This window comes from Adiantum capillus-veneris, chromosome 5, assembly GCF_014529385.1.
Source record: "Adiantum capillus-veneris isolate H3 chromosome 5, ASM1452938v2, whole genome shotgun sequence".
NCBI lineage: Eukaryota > Viridiplantae > Streptophyta > Polypodiopsida > Polypodiales > Pteridaceae > Adiantum > Adiantum capillus-veneris.
In genome coordinates this window covers 83,081,418-83,102,974 of record NC_140935.1, presented here as the reverse complement: position 1 = coordinate 83,102,974, position 21,557 = coordinate 83,081,418, and the positions used below count along the sequence as shown (strand labels likewise).

Genomic DNA, 21,557 nt, shown 5'->3' with positions numbered 1-21,557 from the left:
AGCTACAAGGGATCACAAGAGCATCACCAAGCAAAGTAATGATGCTCCAGTTACCATTACTTATTAGCTTTCCCTTGTAGTGGTCACATGCTTTGAAGTTTCATTGTCTAATAAGACTTGCTTCAAACGAGCCAGTGGAAGACAAATGAAAAGGAGCATGGCTCCATTGTGGAAATTGCCTATTGGACCAAAAGTAAGCAACAAATTTCTAGACCCATACAAATATCTTGGAAAAAACCCTAATCTTCTCTTGAGATTTATAAAATAGAGATGTTTTCAAATTTGAAGAAAGTAAATAAGTATTAGATAGCGCAATGGGCATGACACAAGTATAGTGAATAGACCAGAAGAAGATGCCTCATGACTATGTATCAATGCCAAGAGGTTGCCTCTAGATATGCACAAAACTACTAGCCATCCCTTATGGTCAAGTGGCATGCAATGACACTATAAAATGGAAGAAATTAAATGTTTATAGACATGACGCTAACGACATTCGATTTGCCCAGGGGTTGAAAACATATGGGAGAAAATACAAGCATTGCCTAAAGTTCTTTTTGGAAGTTCACTTGAGCTTCTTGTTCTGCATTCTATACGGATGTTAGCAAAAAAAAAGGGTGCCCTACACTTCAATGTAAACGCCCTACAAATGCACTCATATCAATGTCTTACGCAAGAGTAGAGAATGACCATTTTCTTCCAGGAAGAATCACAAACACAAAAACTCAAAAGAACATCTCACTAGCCCAGCAATGCTCGAGCTCTGCTTTGCCACACGAAATGGTAAATAGACTCACATTATGCTTACCTATTCCAACACAAAAATAGTGTCGGATGCAAGTGTCCTTCGTTGGAAACACCCTACAAATGCTCACTCATATCAACATCTTATGGGAGAATAGAGATTGATTTTGTTCTTATAACAAACACAACAATTCAAAAGAACATCTCATTAGCCTAGCAATGGGATAATGGACTCAACATACACTCACCTATTCCAACATAAGCAACACAATTTACCTTACATAAGGAGTGACCAGCTACCAGCGCGAGAGCTTGCAATGGGTGTGCAGCATTTAACTGATTGGATGAACAAAGTTCTCAGGTGTGGAGCAGGTGCTGCTTCATTATCTTTGCTGACCTGGGCACCCAATCATTGCGTCTGGGTTGATAGAGCACCACCGAGTTGTATATCTATTGGCACACACTGAAATTCTGGCCAAGAATGGACTGCAGATGGAGGGCCAGGATGCTCAGCCCCGCGACCCTGGACCTTGACGGTGTAGGGAAAGGACCTCTAGTGTCCTCTCCCCTGTAATAACTGCGACCACCATGGCTCCCGGTGGAGGGATACTAGAGGTCCTTTCCCTACACCGGGAGCGGTATTATGGGGGAAGCACACTGGAGGTGATGAGTTGTAAATTGAGGAGCTGTATGTCTGCAGAGTAATCGACTGCTGACTTGAAAGTGATCTGAGCTACTACAATGGAGATTACTGTCAGTATTATGGGGGGAAGGACACTGGAGGTCGTTTCCCTCTGCCGGAAACTGATGGGTCGCAAATTGAGGAGCTGTCTGCAGAGTTTTCGGCTGCTGACTTGGCAGTGATCTGAGCTACTACAGTGGAGATTACTGTCAGTAAAGTCTAGTAGATGTAGGGCTGAGATCTCATGCCCCCTGACCCTGGACCTTGACGGATCGAGAAAGAGCCATTCATCAATTACAGTCGATGCAATATCATAAAAAATCATGAATCGAGAAAGAGCCATACAACTCTTTGTACACAGGACAGTATCATCAAAGACACGATGGCCTTCAAGTAATGCGGACTTTTGCATCTGGTGCTGTCCAAGGAGATCCAAGGAGGTTATTCATTATGGCCCCAAAGAGACCTGAAAGAATATGGCTTAGTCCTACTCAAGTCATGAGTCCAAAAACGTACATATTGTACAAGGAAGCCTCCAATCCAGTTATCCGCAAAACCGAAAATCATACACAGCCTAATAGATACTATGCCGACATAAAGCAACTTGCTTTTCAAGCCATGAAGCTGAGAATAATTCCCCAAAATGTGGCAATCTCTCAGAGTGAACAAACAGACTTTCTGAGTGTCAGCTAATGCTCCTGCCTCACAACTGAGTTCTGGACACTTCTCCGTCCACAGACCAGGCATCCATAAGAAGTTGTAAGAGCTGCTCAAGACTAGTCCCTGAAGAATCAGCTATCATACTTGTTGCTACTCTTTCCTGTAAGGACAGGAGCAGCTCTTTTTTTACGTTCTCAGAAAAATCCATTCCGTCACTCACAACCAAGTCTGCAACCTGCAATGGATATGAGGACCCACTTTAAATTACTGAAGGACCCACATCTCATGGAAAATGCAGTTTGTAGACTAATATAGGACGAGGATCTATGGATGGATGTATGCCATAACACTTCTATATATGAATGTATCCATGCATGTAGTTGAGTATTGGACGCATGCATAAGTGTATGTATTAGGTGTACATATCGGTATATATGTTGGTTTGCATGTCTACACGGATGTATGTGCGCATAAGTAACATGCATGTATATATGTATACATGCTAGTTAAGTTTTTGTATACAACATAATTCACCTGCTGGATCCAAGCAAAACAAATCTCAAAGTATTTCTGCTGTCGTAAGAGGTGTGCAACAGTATGTAGTAGCTCATTTGCTGTATTGTCAGTAAGCTGGTCAAAGACTGGTCCTGTTCTACTCATCAGTCTCACAAGCATCATCACATCGTCCGTGCTAAGCACTTCAGTATAAGCTGACTCCATGTCACTGGAAAGAACAAGCTCCAAGATGGAGCCCCACAGACTCCATTGACCTTTACTCTGCAATGCCCTTTGAGAGCCCAACCTTGACATTTGATTTGAAAGAGCATCCCCTTCTGAAGCCTCCCTTTCTTCACCAGCAACACGAATTGCTGCCAATGTTGCTTCATCTTTTGATGCTTGCCAAACACTTCTTGCAGAAGGGCCTTCTCCGTGCCTTTCAAGCCCAGATTGTGCTATTTTATCCCAAGCTCTTCTTGTTATAGTTTGCTCAACACCTAAATCTTCACTGCCAAGCCTTGCCATATCACCTGCCTCATGATTGTTTCTTTGCTGATAATGCAGTCCACTATCAAGCACACTCAAGCTGGCTAGCCTGCCTCTAAGGTTTCCACATGTGAAGTCATTCCAGTCCTCAGAAGCTGCCTCAGCAGAAGCCTTGTTACTTTTTGGGGCAGGGCTTGCTCTTCTGTTTAATTGTTTAGATACAGGTTCACTCTTACCCCAAAAATTTCCAAGGTTAGATCTCAGAATGTTACCAGGAGGAGCCACGATGCCACTCATCTCATGGGCTGCTGGCGCATCACTTTTCCATCCAGCAGGCATGTCAGATTCACAAGTCAACTCCACAACCACCTTCTCCAAGAGTCGTACTCTACCTTGCAATGCAAACATAGTTTCCTGAGTGCTTGAAATAAAATCCTGCATGGCAACAATCTCAAGGTCATCCAGGATTTGACATTACGGTACAAGAGTCTCTCTCTCTCTCTCTCTCTCTCTCTCTCTCTCTCTCTATGTACACTATGAGGAGGTAGAGGATGAGGAGCCATAGTTACAAGAAATGGCCATTTTCAGGTCTCCATTCCCCGTTCCCATCCCAATTTCCCGTTCCGTGTTTCAGACGTGAGTATCTGAAACATATTTCATGCATGTTGCCGTTCCCCGTTCCCTGTTCCGATTTCCTGTTCCAAGTAGCTATGTGAGGAGCACTATGTACACAAGTGCAGGGCCTACACTACCATCAGCAGAGCGAGATCCCCTTGAAGAGGACGTTCGCGAACCCAAGTTGGGCGAGTTTGGGCGGCGGTGTGTGTGCATGCAGGTGGTGTGCAGAGATAGAGAAAGAGGAAGCCCTGGTTGCAGGAGAAGAGGCTATGTAAGTTTTTAGAAGTCCAAAAACTTAAGTGATGAGGTTTTTGGGACTCTTATTAAAATGTGTCACTTGGCAACTTGGACAATGTGAAACCTTTAAAAATAATCAAGTGGCCCAAAGGCCAATAAATGAAGAAAAATATACAAAAAATATATCCGCGAAGCTCTCGAGCAAAGCTACGTGCTGAAAACAGTCCAGAGGAGATCGAGGGTGACCTTTGGGCATTTACCCCCAACAACCTCCCACTTAAAGGCCCAAAGAGTCGCCTTTCAGCTATGTAACTCCCACCATCTGTAGGCAATGCTCATGTTGTGCCTTAGACAGATTTTTGGTAAGAGCATCCCCAAGGTTTTCATGCGTGCTGATTTTGATCAATGAGACCAAAAACCATCATCAAGCATTTGTTTGATAAATTGGTACCGCACGTCAATGTGTTTGGTACGTGCATGAAACATGGCATTTTTAGCTAAACAAACTGCACTTTGGCTATCACATCCAAGCACAGGCGTGGCATCACGCAATCCAAGCTCACTGACCAAGCGTGCTAACCATATGGCTTCTTTGGAAGCCTCAATGATTGAAATATATTCAGCTCAATAGTAGAGAGTGCAACTATCCTCTGAAGTCTAGAGCACCATGAAATAACAACACCAGCCAGGGTATAAATGTACCCACTAATTGACTTGCAGGTATCAACATCACCTGCCATGTCAGAATCACAATATCCCTGTAGTTTTAATGGACCCTGTCCATAACATAGACATTTGCTTTTGGTCCCTTTCAAGTACCTAATTATGGACTTTACGACATCCAAATGTGCTCTGCCAAGATTAGACATAAACCTGCTCACTACTCCCACTGAATAAGCAATGTCACATCTAGTGGCAACCATAGCATACATGAGAGAGCCGCAAGTTGAAGCATAAGGTATTCCCCTCATAGCATTGGTTGCATCATCAGTTTTCGGGCAATCACTTGCACTCAACTTTACATGTGGTTGCAATGGCACGCTCAAAGGCTTAGCATCAGCCATATTAAACTTGTCAAGTACTTTTTTGATGTACTTTTCTTGAGACAAATACAACAATTTTTGTTACCTGTCTCTTGTTATGCGCATGCCCAAAATATGTTCAGCTGAACCCAAATCTTTCATTGCAAAAGCTGAATTCAACTCGTTTTCGAGAATGTCAAGAGTGCTCTTGTTCTTCCCGACTAGCAGCATGTCATCCACATACAATACAAGAATCACTGGGCTACTGTCCGCGTCTCTTTTGATGTATAAACAATGATATGTATGGATATATAAACAATGATATGTATGGATGTATAAACAATGATATGTATGGCTGCGTTTGAGCCCATGCTTAAGCATGAAAGTGTCAAACTTTTTGTACCATTGTCTAGAAGCTTGTTTCAAACCATACAAACTTATTTTTAGCATGCATACAAGGTCCGCATCTCTTTTGATGTATAAACAATGATATGTATGGCTGCGTTTGAGCCCATGCTTAAGCATGAAAGTGTAAAACTTTTTGTACCATTGTCTAGAAGCTTGTTTCAGCCCATACAAACTTCTTTTCAGCATGCATATAAGGTCTTCCATGTGAGGTATGAAAAAACCTTCCGGTTGTGCATCATGTACAACTCTTCTTCAAGATCATCATGCAAGAATGTTGTCTTTACATCCATCTGATCCATGTCCAAATCCAAGATAGCAACGAGAGCAAAAAGAACGTGACGGGTAGTCATTTTCACAACAAGAGAAAACACCTCCTAAAAATCAATTCTTGCCTTTTGCGCATATCCTTGGGTTTCCCATTCATAGTTTTGATTTTGTACACCCACTTGTTAGGAATGGCTTTCCTACCTTTGGGTAACTTAAACAAATCCCAAGTATCATTGGCATGCAGCTCTCCCTCATTTGTGAACATAATGTATTGCAAAGAGGGGTCAAATCTTTGAATCAATCTCCTCACCCTGCTAGATCTCCGTATCCAATGATCTACATTATCTAACATAGGTTCTAGATCAGGAGGGATGACATCATCATCATTTATGGGCTACTATAAATCATTTTCAGCCCTATTTTCAGCATGTTCTCCTGGATGCAAATTGCCTTCAGGTGCATGCAATGGCTGTCCAACATCTTCTAGCTCAATAACCACTGGCTCATTGAGAGTTTCGGGCATTTTTGGTGCATCCTGGGGCTCAATTTCAGAACTAATAGATGCATGTACATGCTGAAATTTGACCTTTTTAGAGTCAACATCAGAGGCAACATTGTTTTAAATAAGCTTTGCCTCATTAAATTCAACATCTCGGCTACGTATAACCCTTTGAAGTTGAGGTAGCCATACTCTATAGCCCATGTATCCTTCATCTCCATATCCCATGAAGATTCCTTTCACGGACTTAGCATCAAGCTTGTTCCTCAAATCAGGCCTTACATGCACAAATGCCTAACAACCAAAATATACGTAAGCGGTCATATGAAGTGGGTTTGCCACACCAAACCTCTTCAGGGATGCCAGCTTTCTATGCAACGTGGGGTGAATGATTGCAAATATGAACTGCAGTTTTTAAGTCTCTCCCTAAAAACCTTAAGGGAGATTAGCGGTGGACAACATGTATCAAACCCTCTCACACAACGTCCTATATATCTCTCAGCCACACCATTAGACAAGGGACTATAAGGGGTTGTTAGCTCCCTCTTGATACCATTCTCTTGGCAAACCGTAACAAATTCAGCAAATGTGAACTCACCTACGCAAGCATTTCAACTTTCTACCTGTTTGGGTAGTCACAAATGCATGAAAAGTTTTCAATGAAGCAAACGTGTCATTTTTATTCTTGAGCAAATAAACCCACATTTTCCTAGAGAAATCATCAACAAAGGAAACAAAATACGTAGCACCACCCATACTCTTTAGAGGCATGCTACACACATCAAAATGTATAGGACTAAGACGACCACATTCGCGTGACACCAAAGTAACAAGAATTTCTCACTTACTTTCCATGTCACAAGGCGGGCACCACGTGCCAATAGAAAAGAACAAACTGAACAGACTTATAGCACTTCAATAACAACTGCATTGAGAGAGAGAGACGACACGCGACATGGAGTGGCGGAATTCCACCCCAGAGAGTATTGGCCCCAAACCTTGGCGCCCCTTTCGGTATTTCTTTATATTGCATCAACACAATACAATGCCGGTACTCGCGCTCTGCACCTTCTCATTGAAGCGTGCCAGAGAATGAGCCCTTAGCACATATTTAAAGGCCCTTGGCCTACGAAAAGCAGTTTACATGAAAGCCTTCAAACTCAAAAGCTTCTAGCCCAAAAGCAATGCCAAAAAGCTGCTAGCGTAAATCACGAAAGTCCGTACAGCAATCAGCGCAAAACAAGGAAATCCGTACAGCCTGCCACGTCATCATGTTAGTGCAATTTTTGAAAATCTGCCACGTCATCAGTTTGCGCAAGTCTTTTGTGTGTGTGTAAGAGTCCAGCTTTGTTTGAATCCTTTATGTCACTTGGAGCCTCATCGGATGGGGTCCCCATAAATTGGTAGGACTTCTTCTTTTGTTACTTGTTCTTCTTAGGGTTTAGGCCCCTCGGCCAGCATCTGCAAGTTGGCTCCATTCTTCAGGGCTTTGACACGTCCGCAGTTTGTGATATCTCCCCTTCTTGAAAGAGAGTAATCTTCCGAGATTACAGCATGTCTGCAAAACAACTCAAGTTAGCTCAGAATTTCCTGAGGGTCATTCCAAGGGACAATCAATTTGCTCTTTTTATTAAGGAGTTAGCTTCTCCTCTCGGCTCTTTTGATCAAGGAGTTGGCTTCTCCTTTCGTCCACATCGGAACTCTCGATATTCCGGCGTAGTAAAATTAGCCATCACACCCAGAACGCACTGATCTTCCACGTGTATCTTGATGCACTAAAATTACATACCTAGGCAATCTCATCCAATTAGGAATATTCAGTAGTTGGCACATCACAATGCAACACAAATGCTTACATATGCATGTTACAAGACACAACAAACAGTGCCGCTGAGCACTCCCCTGGGACAAACGGTCTGCGGTATGAAGCTACTCAACGACTACCTCGTCACTCCCCTCGCAAATAACCTAAAAAGGTCCGGGTCATGAGATCAGAGGACTGTACAACCAAACGCTCCCCAGAACGCAGTCTGCGTCGCTTGGAGGTTCAAGCATACAACCAAACGCTCCCCAGGCATCAACCTGCGTCGTTTGGAGGTTTTCTAGCATACAACAGAACGCTCCCCAAGCATCGGCCTGTGTCGTTCCGAGATTCAAACAATACCAAAGCAATGTTTCTCACTTCTCCACCCGGGAGTAAAATCACCAATCATTGAAACTAGGATTAAAACCAGAGTCAAATAATTTAAATCGGCACCAAGACAGGTTTAAAACAGATATCATCCATTTCAAACATTGTTGGGACAACCGAACTTTGAGAACAATTGGCTTGCCCTTCTGCATCACGGTGATGGTTCGATTCCGAACCTGGAGAGTTGCATCATTCTTGTCGTGCCAAGGCATGCCCAAGAGAACGTCGCAATTGCCCAACTTCATAATGTGGAAATCGGCTTTTCCATGATAATCTTGTATAGTCACTGGAAGTGCACCAATGAGAGCGTGTTGGGTTAAAGGCCCTCTTATTGTACATTTTTATACTGAACTTGGACACATTTTTAAAAGTCACTTATAATAAAAGTGGAATGGCCACAAAAACCATTATTGTGGGTTTCTCCAAAAACGAGCGTGCCCCCCCCCCGCCCCCCTCTCTCTCTCTCTATTTTCGATTGCTTGCGCTAGCTCTCTACTGCACTCCGCCTCTTACTTCTTGTCCCAACCTGCACTACATTGCGACGTGCACCTATTGGTACCTTCTGCTTCGTGCTTTCAAGTTTCAACAGGTATCAGAGTCCTAGGGTTTCAAAAAAGCCTTGCGCAATCTGCTGGACAGCGAGTTAAAATCGCTCTTCGCAATCAATTTCGCTTCCATCGCCAAACCCCTTGCTTCCGGGGTCGAAAAGGTCACCAAAACTGCCCAAAACAAGCTGTTTTTAGGTCAAAACAAGTGATTAACAAGTTATAACATGTCAAAACAGCAATACGCAGGTGTAGCAAAGTCGTGGGATCACATGTATTAATGTTTGTCGCAACAAATTGAGTGAACAGCTGAGTACAGGTGCTTGAAATTGCACATTTCAGTTGAAATTTCAGACTTGGACTGTTTCATGTAAAGAAACTGTGGCTCTTTGTATGCAAAGTCTTGTGGTTGCTACTACTTGCTGAAATTTTCAGCCTTTTGCATATCTCTTGTATACACACTTGTGGTTGAATTAAGATGGCTTCTTCCTCTTCTGCATCTGACACTAACAGTTTGGTGGAAATCAAACGGTTCGATGATCAAGGCTTCGATCAGAACGCATGCAAGGTATCCTTTTCTTAAAGGATTGTAAAGATGCATTGGAACAAAATAAGCCACCAGGTTTGTCTGACGAAGAGTGGGCCAGGTTAAATAAGAAGACTATGGCCTACATCAAAATGGCCATCAATGATGACATTTTGACGGACATCAAGCATTTGGACTCTGCTTATGCAATATGACAAAAGCTAAAGTCCAATTATGAAAACACCATGCCTGTGAACCAAGTGCATTTTATGCGAAAGTTGGTGAATGCGCAGCTTGATGACTCAAAGTCAGCTACTGAGCATTTGAGTGCTTTTACAGGTGTGTTGAGTCAGTTGCAGGACAGTGGGCTTCAACAATTTGATGATAAGCTAAAAGCTATTTTCTTGCTTATGACATTGCTAGATACTTGGGAAACCTTGGTCGTCTCCTTGAGCAACAGTCCCACCCTCATGTATGACGGTGTGAGAGGATCTATTCTCAATGAAGAGATTAGATGCAAGTCTAGTGAAGGTGGTAGTTCTGCCTACAATGCAAGAGGTAGAAATCAAAAGCGTGATGCGGGCAACATGACTCAAAATAGAAGTAAGAGCAAGACAAAGAATAAGGATGTCACTTGTTATCAATGTGGCAGAAAAGATCACAAGAAACCTGATTGTAGGTATTTCAAGAAAGAGCAAGAAAGGAAGAAGGAAACGCAAGATAAGAAGAAGAAAAATGATAAGAAAGGGGAAAAATCAGCAGACGATTCCTCCAGGGATGCTGTGTGTAACAGGCTTGGACACTCCAAGTCAAGAATCAATCACAACAGCACCAAATAACCACTTCAAAACAATTCACAGATCACAATAGATTTGCATTGGCCCGACGGAGCTCCGTGCATGGAGATATTGGCCCCAAAGACTGGCGCCCCTTTAGGTATTTCTTTATGTATTAATCAATGTTCAAAGTACAATAGAGCGGTTAGGGTTTCACTCTCAAACTCTGTGTCCAGATGCTCTGCAGAGTGTGCCCAAAAACCGCTTATTTAAAGTTTTACAAGGGATGCCAAAAGCAAAGCCCCAAAAGCTTCCAAATCAAAAGCAAAGTGTTTTCTCTCTATCTCACACAAACTCTCTTGAGTTTTGTGAATAAAGCAATTCAATTCTCTCTCTCACAAGCTCAACTTGCGTAGAGAAAATAAAGCAAAAGCTGCAAAATTCTGCCGCAAATTCAACCAGCGCAAATTTCGAGACTGCCGTACTACCACGTCAGCATACCAGCGCATTTCACAGAAATCCAGCCTGTTGCTAGGGTTAGAGTTAGGGTTTCTGGCAAATTTTAGGGTTTGCAGGTTTTAGGGTTAGGGTTTTCAGCAGCTCGGCTCCCAGGCAGACACGTCATCACTTTGTGACACTGAGAATGCAAATGTATCCTCTAGTGTGGTCATTGAGGAGTTGTCAGACGTTGAGGAAGTTTTGGTTGCAACTTCATGCTCCCTCAGATTTGGTGATAGCTATGCAGAAGACATGCTTATCTCGAAGAAAGATGTCATTGATGCATTGCTTAGTGCTAATGATGGCCTATCCCAGTCTTGGATAGTGGACTGAGGACTCTAGTGCTTCATTCCATATGACTTGTCACAAAGTGAGGACATGGCGGACAGCAGAAACCCGAATTTCTGCCAAAAACCCTAAAATTCCTGCAAACCCTAATTTTTGTCAAAAACCCTAATTTCCGAAAATCGCAGAGGCTGAAAAAAAAAATATATTAAAAAAAAGAAAAAAAAAAAAACGATGAGCGACGCGAATTTTACAAAAGACTGAGAGAGAGAACTAATGCTTTTTATTTTAAAAGCTTTTGGGGCTCTGCTTTTGGGCATCCCTTGTATCTTTAAATAAGTGGTGAGGGCTTCACTTCTCAGAGCATCTGGACGCAGAGTCTGAGAGTGAATCCCGACCCACTCTCTTGTACTTTGAACTGATTAATATAAAAAGAAATACCGAAAGGGGCGCCAATCTTTGGGGCCAATATCTCTAGGCACGGAACTCTGCCGGGCCAGTGCAAATCTATTGTGATCTGTGAATTGTTTTGAAGTGGTTATTTGGTGCTGTCGCGGTTGATTCTTGACTTGGAGTGTCCAAGTCTGTTACAATGGTATCAAAGCACGGCCGATTTCTCTTCTATGGGAAATCCGATCCCCGAATTTTTTTTCCGCGGCACCTATGGCTTCAGGCAATGATCAACCGACTCCCTCTGCATCTGGAGATGCGGGCAGCGATCACAACGAAGATTCTGGCACGGAGTATGGCCCGCCTAGGCCTACTCAAGCGGAGCAGCAAGAGATGGAGCGTCGTCAATTGATTGGCGATGCAACAAAGATGATGCTCAATTTTGCCAAGGACCCGAAGATGGCAAAATATATGAACCAGACCTCTTTGGAAGAGGTACAGACGGAGTGGCAGAGAACCACAACACCACTCCTGACACCCGCTCTCAAGAAACCTTCTGCCTCCAAGAAATATACGGAGAAGGAACTGGAGAACGTGGTTGATGCACGGATTGCTCAGCTTTTCGACGTGCAAAAGAAAGACAAAAAGCAAAAGAAAGGCATTGACTTCCCGGGATATTTGGGTCGTCGGTCGACATTTGACAAGGCAAAGAAACAGAAGAAGCGTGTTCGATTTGAAGGAGTACCCAGTTCTTCTAGCTCCTCGGATTCGAGTGAAGAAGACATAAAAGGTAAAAAGCGAAGAAGAAACAAAGCTTCGGAAAGGGCAAAGAAGGCTACATCTCGCCCAAAGACTGACAGTTCCACTGAGGACTCGTCTACAGACAGCTCAGATTCCGATGATGGAAATTTTTATGCGAACAAGAAAATTTTTTTTTACAAAGCTAGCCAGTATGACTTTCTCGAAGATAAAAGCAAGAAAGTCCGAGAGTTTAAGGAAGGTGGCCACTTGATCAAGTTTGATACTTTTTCAGGATACTCGGATGCTTCGAAGGCTTTGTCTTTTATACAGCAGTTTGACATCGCTTTCGCGGGAGAACGCTATTCAGAGCACTCCAAGATTCGGAGAGCTACCTCTTATTTTAAGGGGAATGCTCGTACTTGGTGGTCCACTCTTCTTTTTAAACAAGACTGCGCCAGTTAAATGGCTGAAATTTAAGAAGCTTTTTATTTCTTCTTGGTTGATGCAAGAATATGAACCAGATATACGAGTTGCTTGGAACCATCTTCGGATGACCAAGAAAGATACAATCAATGCTTATTGTGAAAGATTCTGGAGCTCTTTTCTACCCGCCTCTTCATTCAAGAAGATCTCATTGAGAGAACAGATTGAGCGGTTTACCTTGGGTCTACCTATAGAGATCCGAGATCATTGCTTGGAACAAAAGTCAGCTTCTATTCAGGAGTTGATGAGTCATGCGAAGCGGGGCTTTGCCATTCACTCTGGCAGTCTGACCTACCCCACAGATGAGGCCATGACACAACGAGCCGAACAGACTTCTGGGAATGAAAGTAGAAAGAAAAAGAGTAACCCAGAGAAGAAGGATGCACGACCCAAGCTTACTCCTCAGGAGAAAGCTCGCTTCATCAGAGAGGGGAAGTGCTTTGGATACGGGGAACATGGACATATCTCCGCGAAGTGCCCTAAAAAGGCACAGAAAGAACAGAATGATAAAGATGACGACAGGCTTGAGAGTTCGAGAGCAGCTGAGGAACGTGGCAGAAAAGGCAGATAGAAAAACAAAACTGGTACCACATGTCGTGGAACCTGCATCGAATCTAATGAATGAAAGTACAAACTTTGCCGCTTTTGGGGCAAAGTGAAGGATCAGGAAGCTCTTTTGAAGGAGCCAAGGCCAACTTCTTTTCACTTGGAATTGGCGGCTCGATTTGGAAATTACGCCCGACAGACTGACGCCACAGGCGAAGGTAGTTCGACTGGCACCCGGATGGGATGTTGCCATTACACCGAGCATTGGCAAACTTCATTTGCAACAACAGGGGTGTTCAGGGCACGCGAGTGACGTTCTACTCAAGATCCCTTGGTACCACAAGAACTACGCCCTGGTTGACTACCGGGCCGAGAAAGTGACTTTGATAAATGAAGGGCTTAGAGATTGTACTTGATGAACATCAGTTTCTTACTCATTCTTTTGGGAGAGAACTAAACGATGGATAAAGGTTGAATATGTTTTGACTTGATCAAAAGAACGCCAAGATTTTTCTCCATACTCATGCCGATTGCTTTTCACAGGGCCTGAAGATCAAACCATTGATTCGATACCTGGAAGCACGCCACCGAATCGGCCACCTTACCGTGTGAGCTGAGTACAGAATGAAAAGATTATGAACCCAGTGAAAGACCTCTTGGAAAAGGGTCTTGTCCACCCTAGTACTTCATTGTATTGCTCTCCAGTGTTGTTGGTTTTGAAGAAAGAGGGATCTTGGAGAATGTGCATCGATTATAGCGCTCTCAACAAAATCACAATCAAGAACAGATTTCCGATTCCTAGGATCGATGATATACTCGACAGGTTACAGGGATCCTCGTGCTTTAGCAGGATTGACTTGAAGAGTGGATAGCGCCGGGAGACGCCTACAAGACAGCTTTTCGGACGACTTTTGGGTTATTTGAGTTTTTGGTGATGCCTTTTGGCTTAACCGATGCTCCTGCGACATTTCACCGGATGATGGATAGGATTTTTCGAGAGTACAGGCTATTTGTTGGCACTTTCTTTGATGACATCATTGATTTCTCCAAGAATGAGGCAGAACACAGAGATCATCTGCTTCAAGTCTTTCAGGCATTGCGAGATCACACGTTAGTGATTAAAGCAAAGAAAAGTGAATTTTTCCTACCAGAGATACACTTTTTGGGACACATTGTGTCAGTAGCAGGAGTGCAAATGGACCCGGCCAAGATAGAGAGTATCCGTGAATGGCCCGATTTGAGAGATGTCCATGAAGTTAGAAGCTTCTTGGGACCGTGTTCATACTACATGCGGTTCATACGAAAGTTTGCAGAGGTTGCTTCCCCTTTGCATACCTTGACACAGAAAGGAGTACCTTTTTCTTGGGGACCCACAGAGGTGACTGCCTTTCAGACATTGAAAGAGAAATTGACTACGGGACCTATTTTGACTTTGTCGGACTTGCAGAAGTCATTTGAAGTATATTGTGATGCTTGTGGTCGTAGTCTGGGTACGGTCTTGATGCAAGAAGGCCATGTCATAGCTTACGAGAGCCGTTTGTTCTCTAGACCGGAGATGACAGCACACATTCATGAGAAAGAGCTTTTGGCGGTTATCCATGCTCTTACTCAGTGGCGGCATTACCTACTCGGAGCGGATTTTACTGTCTTTACAGGCCATCGGAGTTTGCGCTACTTCTTGTCACAGAAGCAGCTTTCGGAAAAGCAGATGCGGTGGGCGAACATCTTGTCACAGTTCCACTTCCAGATTGTCCATGTACAGGGACAGAAGAATGTGGTGGCAGATGCTTTGTCTCGGAAACCGTTGGTTCTGGCTGTTTCCGCGATACATCATAGGAGCTTCGAGGATATGGTCGATTAGTATGCCACAGATACAAATTTTGCAAATATTTTCACACGGATACGGGATGGGGAGACAGTAGCTGGATACTCCCTTCGGGAAGGCTACTTGATGAAAAAGACTATGTTGTGTGTTACACAGCCGTTGAGGGAAAAGGTTATGACTGAATGCCACTGTCCACCTTTTACGGGTCACCGCGGCATTGCTACCACCATGAAATGGGTAGAGAGATACTTCTTTTGGCCGTGACTCAAAAAGGACGTGGAAGAGTTGTGCGCAATATGCCAGAAGGTCAAGTTTGACAGGCATAAGCACAGTGTAACTGACTTGGACACTCCAAGTCAAGAATCAACTGCGACAGCACCAAATAACCACTTCAAAACAATTCATAGATCACAATAGATTTGTACTGGCCCGACGGAGTTCCGTGCCTAGAGATATTGGCCCCAAAGACTAGCGCCCCTTTCGGTATTTCTTTTTATATTAATCAGATCAAAGTACAAGAGAGTGGCTAGGGTTTCACTTTCAGACTCTGGTCCAGATTCTCTAAGAAGTGAAGCCCTCATCACGTATTTAAAGGTACAAGGGATGCCCAAAAGCAGAGCCCCAAAAGCTTTTAAAATAAAAAGCATAAGAGCTCAAAAGCTCTTCTCTCTCAAGTTCTCCTTTTTTTTGTTAAAAAAAAAAGCATTCTCTTCAAAAGCGAAATTCGCGTCGCTCATCATTTTTATTTTTTATATTTTTTTTTCAACCTCTGCGATTTCCGGAAATTAGGGTTTGCAAAAATTTTAGGGTTTCTGGCAAAAATTACGGTTTTTGCTATCCGCCACGTCATCACTTTGTGACATACCCCCCTCTTGAAAGCATTGTAATCGACCGCGATTACGCCTGCAAAACCGACAAAAGCCATAAACCGTCTTAGCAGACACTGACTGTTAGTACCTACGTACTAGGAACACACATCTAGCACATGTACAAAATCGACAGTCACATCACACGACATCACATGACATTCAACATTCATTCGGATCTTAGACCATGATTTATCGGCAATGTAGCTAGCAATCACATCTAGGTCCAATCGGGACCTCAACGATGTTCGATTGACTAACCCCTATTGCAACCATGTCTATTCGAGATCAATCAGACCAAAATGCTGCAATCATTTCGGCTATCAGTTCCTGCACTCACAAGAAGTCAAGAACAAATCAGTATCATTATCAAGAATTCCATTTCATAAAGTCATACAGCAAAATACTGTCAGCTCTCAGTATCCCTGAAGCTCAAAGAGACATCAGTGACTCTAGTATCTAAATCAAGGCATCTGTTGACAAAGGAGTGGAGTGACTCTCCTCTTGTGCATCCCACTGCACCAGATCTCCGGCCAAGCTGAATTCTGGGTTCCATTTGGAGTAGACTATGCTAAACCAAAAGCATCGAGGTAAAGTTTCACAATCTGAGGAGTATCTGCTAGGTCCTCCTCCTCCATCCACTTCGCATCAAGTGCAGGATAATTCTTGAACTTAACCAAGAACCGCCTTCGGACTTTACCCTTATTCTTCGTATCCTTATGTGCCAAAATCTGTTCAGGAACAAGGATCTCCTCGTTTTCTTCCACTTCGGGTTGCTCATCAAGCTCCCCATCATCAGGCACATCACCTTTAAAAGGTTTCAAGAGACTCACATGAAATGCATTGTGAATCCTCCAAGTATCTGGCAGTTTCAGTCGGAAGGAGACTTCATTTATCTTTTCAGTAATCTGGAAAGGGCCGTAGTATCGCATACTAAGCTTTGGAAAAAGTCTGTCCTTTCCCTTTTTCTTTCATAGGCGTGCCTTCTCAAAACGTAAGAGCACCCAATCATCCTCCTTCAATTTCATGTCGCGACGATGGCGATCCGCTGCCTTTTTCTGTCGTTCTTGAGACTTCTGCAAAGTCTCGCGAACCTTGGCCAAAGCCGTATCCAGATCTCGCGTATATTCATCCGCTTCAAAGATCTTATCTTTCGTGCTCAGGAAGGGTGGAACCTTCGCAGCACCTTCAACAATCTCAAATGGCGCCTTCCCCGTCGACGAGTGTATCGTGTTATTGTAGGTAAATTCCACCAAAGGTAAATATCTTTCCCATTGAGTCTTCTGATCTTAGATATAAGACTTCAATAAATCTAGAACCACTGAATTGGCAATCTCGGATTGCCCGTCAGTCTGCGGGTGGAACGATGACGAGAACTGCAACTGCGTGCCAATGTTCTCCCAAATTGCCTTCCAAAACAAACTCGTAAATCTGGGGTCTCTGTCGGAGACAATTGTCTCAGGCATGCCATGTAATCTGAAAATCTGGGCCACAAACAGTCTCGCTAAGTGATCTGGCTTGACTGTTTTCTTCACTGGAATGAAATGAGCCTGTTTGCTAAATCTGTCAATAACAGTTCAGATACCATCGTGACCACTCTGTGTTCTCGGGAGATCAAAAATGAAATCCATCGCTATACTTTCCCTGGGGCGGGTGGGTATGGGTAAAGGCTGTAACAATCCCTGTGCTTTATGCCTGTCAAACTTGACCTTCTGGCATAGTGCGCACAACTCTTCCACATCCTTTTTGAGTCACGGCCAAAAGAAGTATCTCTCTACCCATTTCATGGTGGTAGCAATGCCGCGGTGACCCGTAAAAGGTGGACAGTGGCATTCAGTCATAACCTTTTCCCTCAACGGCTGTGTAACGCACAACATAGTCTTTTTCATCAAGTAGCCTTCCCGAAGGGAGTATCCAGCTACTGTCTCCCCATCCCTTATCCGTGTGAAAATATTTGCAAAATTTGTATCTGTGGCATACTAGTCGACCATATCCTCGAAGCTCCTATGATGTATCGCGGAAATAGCCAGAACCAACGGTTTCCGAGACAAAGCATCTGCCACCACATTCTTCTGTCCCTGTACATGGACAATCTGGAAGTGGAACTGTGACAAGATGTTCGCCCACCGCATCTACTTTTCTGAAAGCTGCTTCTGTGACAAGAAGTAGCGCAAACTCCGATGGTCTGTAAAGACAGTGAAATCCGCTCCGAGTAGGTAATGCCGCCACTGAGTAAGAGCATGGATAACCGCCAAAAGCTCTTTCTCATAAATCTGTGTTGTCTTCTCCGGCCTAGAGAACAAACGGCTCTCATAAGCTATGACATGGCCCTCTTGCATCAAGACCGCAACCAGACTACGACCACAAGCATCACAATATACTTCAAATGACTTCTGCAAGTCCGGCAAAGTCAAAATAGGTCCCGTAGTCAATTTCTCTTTCAATGTCTGAAAGGCAGCACCTCTGTGGGTCCCCACGAAAAAGGTACTCCTTTCTGTGTTAAGGTATGCAAAGGGGAAGCAACCTTTGCAAAATTTCGTATGAACCCCCTGTAGTACGAACACAATCCCAAGAAGCTTCTAACTTCATGGACATTCTTCAAGTTGGGCCAATCACGGATAGTCTCTATCTTGGCCGGATCCATTTGCACTCCTGCTGCTGACACAATGTGTCCCAAAAAGTGTATCTCTGGTAGGAAAAATTCACTTTTCTTTGCATTAATCACTAACTTGTGATCTCGTAATGCCTGAAAGACCTGAAGCAGATGATCTCTGTGTTCTGCCTCATTCTTGGAGAAAACAATGATGTCGTCAAAGAAAGTGCCAACAAATAGTCTATACTCTCGAAAAATCCTCTCCATCATCCGGTTAAATGTCGCAAGAGCATTGGTTAAGCCAAAAGGCATCACCAAAAACTCAAATAATCCAAAAGTCGTCCGAAAAGCTGTCTTGTAGACATCTCCCAGCGCTATCCTGATCTGATGATATCCACTCTTCAAGTCAATCCTGCTAAAGCATGAGGATCCCTATAACCTGTCGAGTATATCATCGATCCTAGGGATTGGAAATTTGTTCTTGATGGTGATTTTGTTGAGAGCTCTAAAATCGATGCACATTCTCCAAGATCCATCTTTCTTCAAAACCAACAACACTGGAGAGCAATACGGTGAAGTACTAGGCTGGACAAGACCCTTTCCAAGAGGTCTTTCACTTGGTTCATAATCTCTTCATTCTGTGCTCGACTCACACGGTAGGATGGCCGGTTCGATGGTGTACTACCAGGTATCAGATCAATGGTATGATCTTCAGGATGAGCAGGTGGTAACTCTCCTTGCAGGCCTTCTGAGAAGCAATCGGCGTGAGAGTGTAGAAAATCTTGGCGTTCTTTATCAAGCTTAAGACATATTTGTCCTATCATCTTCACTCAACTCTTTCATAAAGATCGAGTAAACAAACAGATTGGATTTCATTAATTTTGAAATGGCCGAAGCCAATACAATAGGGACAGACTCGCCCTTCAGTTTAATATCAAGTACAATTGTTCTGCCCTTTTCTGTAGTCAAAGTCGCTTTTCTCGCCCGATAATCGACCACGGCGTTGTTCTTTTGGTACCAGGGAATCCCTAAGAGAACATCACAACCCTCCAAAGGCATTATGAAGAAGTCCTCATGCCCCAAATGCCCTTGACAATGCAACCGAAGTTTGCCAATGACAGGTGTAATGGCTACGTCCCTGCCCGGTGCCGCTAGAACTGCCTCTGCAAGTGGTCCCATCCGATCGGGAGTAATCTCGAGCCGCGCCGCCAATTCCGGTGAAATGAAGTTGGCGTTGGCTCCTCCATCAAAGAAAATCAGGGCCTCTTGATCTTTCACTTTGCCCCAAGCTCGGCAAAGTTCTGTACTCTCATCCATGGTGTCGGGATCAATACCCACACAATCTGGAACCAGTCCTGTTTTCATCTTGCCTTTTCGTACACGGTCCTCAGCTGCTCTCGAACTCTCAGGCCTTTCGTCGTCCTTGTCATTTTGTTCTTTCTGTGCCCTATTAGGGCACTTTGCGGAGATATGTCCAAGTTCCCCGCATCCAAAGCACTTCCCCTCCCTGATGTAGTGAGTTCGCTCCTGAGGAGTAAGTCTGGGTCGTGCATCCTTTTTCTCTGGGTTGTTCTTTCTTTTTCTACTTTCATTCCCAAAAGTCTGTCCGGTCCGTTGTGTCGTGACCTCATCTGTGGGGTAGGTCAGATTGCCAGAGTGAATTGCAAAGCCCCGCTTCACATGACTCATCAACTCCTGAATAGAAGCTAACTTCTGTTCCAAGCAGTGGTCTCGGATCTCTGTAGATAGACCCAATGTAAACCGCTCAATTTGTTCTTTGAACGAGATCTTCTTGAATGAAGAGGCAAGTAGAAAAGAGTTCGAGATTCTTTCACAGTAAGAATTCATTGTATCGCTCTTGGTCATCCGGAGATGGTTCCAAGCAGCTCGTATATCTCGCTCAAACTCTTGAGTCAACCAAGAATAAATAAAAAGCCTCTTGAATCTCAGCCATGTAACTGGCACAGTCTTGCTTAATAGAAGCGTGGACCACCAAGTGCGAGCATTCCCCTTAAAATAAGAGGCAACTCTGTGAATCTTGGAGTGCTCTGAAAAGCGTCCTCCCGCGAAAGCGATGTCAAACTGCTGTATAAAAGACAAAGCCTTCGAAGCATCTGAGTATCCTGAGAAAGTATCAAACTTGATCGAGTGGCCACCTTCCTTAAACTCTCGGACTTTCTTGCTTTTATCTTCGAGAAAGTCATACTGGTTGGCTTTGTAAAAATTCTTCTTGTTCGCATAAAAGTTCCCGTTGTCAGAGTCTGAACTGTCCGTAGACGAGTCCTCTGTAGAAGAGTCACTCACTGGGCGAGACTTAGACTTCCTTGCCTTTTTCTTGCCCTTTCCGAAGCGTTGTTTCTTGCTTCACTTTTTGCTTTTCCTGTCTTCTTCGCTCGAGTCTGAAGAGCTAGAATAACTGTCAGAAGAAGAACAAGAAGAAGAACTGCGTAGGCCTTCAAACTTGACGCGCTTCTTCAGTTTCTTTGCCTTGTCGAATGTCGACCGACGACCCAAATATCCCGGGAAGTCATTGCCTTTCTTCTGCTTTTTGTCCTTCTTTTGCACGTCGAAAAGATGAGCAATCCGTGCATCAACCACGTTCTCCAGTTCCTTCTCCATATATTTCTTGGAGACAGAAGGTTTCTTGAGAGCGGGTTTCGGGAGTGGTGTTGTGGTTCTCTGCCACTTTGTCTGTACCTCTTCCAAAGAGGTCTGGTTCATATATTTTTCCATCTTCGGGTCCTTGGCAAAATTGAGCATCATCTTTGTTGCATCACCAATTAATTGACGACGCCCCATCTCTTGCTGCTCCGCCTGAGTAGGCCTAGGCGGGCCATACTCTCTGTCTGAATCTTCGTTGTGATCCCAGCCCACATCTCCAGATGCAGACGGAGTCGACTGATCATTGCCTGAAGCTATAGGTGCCGCGAAAAAAAATTCGGGGATCAGATTTCCCGTAGAAGAGAAGTCGGCCGTGCTCTGATACCACTGTAACAGACTTGAACACTCCAAGCCAAGAATCAACCGCGACAGCACCAAATAACCACTTCAAAACAATTCACAGATCACAATAGATTTGCACTGGCCCAGCGGAGTTCCGTGCCTAGAGATATTGGCCCTAAAGACTGGCGCCTCTTTCGGTATTTCTTTTTATATTAATCAGATCAAAGT

The 21,557-nt window shown here is 43.9% G+C and overlaps 1 protein-coding gene across 2 annotated transcripts in view; it reads right to left on the bottom strand.

Moving 5' to 3' along the window:
* Positions 1–752: 752 nt before the first annotated feature.
* Positions 753–21,557, bottom strand: part of LOC147457617 (microtubule-associated protein TORTIFOLIA1-like) — an 86,241-nt gene continuing 65,436 nt past the window's right edge. For both annotated transcript variants that reach the window (XM_086512489.1, XM_086512490.1), the window contains exons 5-6: positions 2,621–3,505; positions 753–2,321 (exon numbers count right to left, since the gene is read on the bottom strand). In XM_086512489.1, coding sequence (XP_086368615.1) covers positions 2,130–2,321; positions 2,621–3,505 — 1,077 coding nt within the window. In that variant the 3' untranslated portion in view covers positions 753–2,129. The remainder of the gene's footprint in view (positions 2,322–2,620; positions 3,506–21,557) is intronic.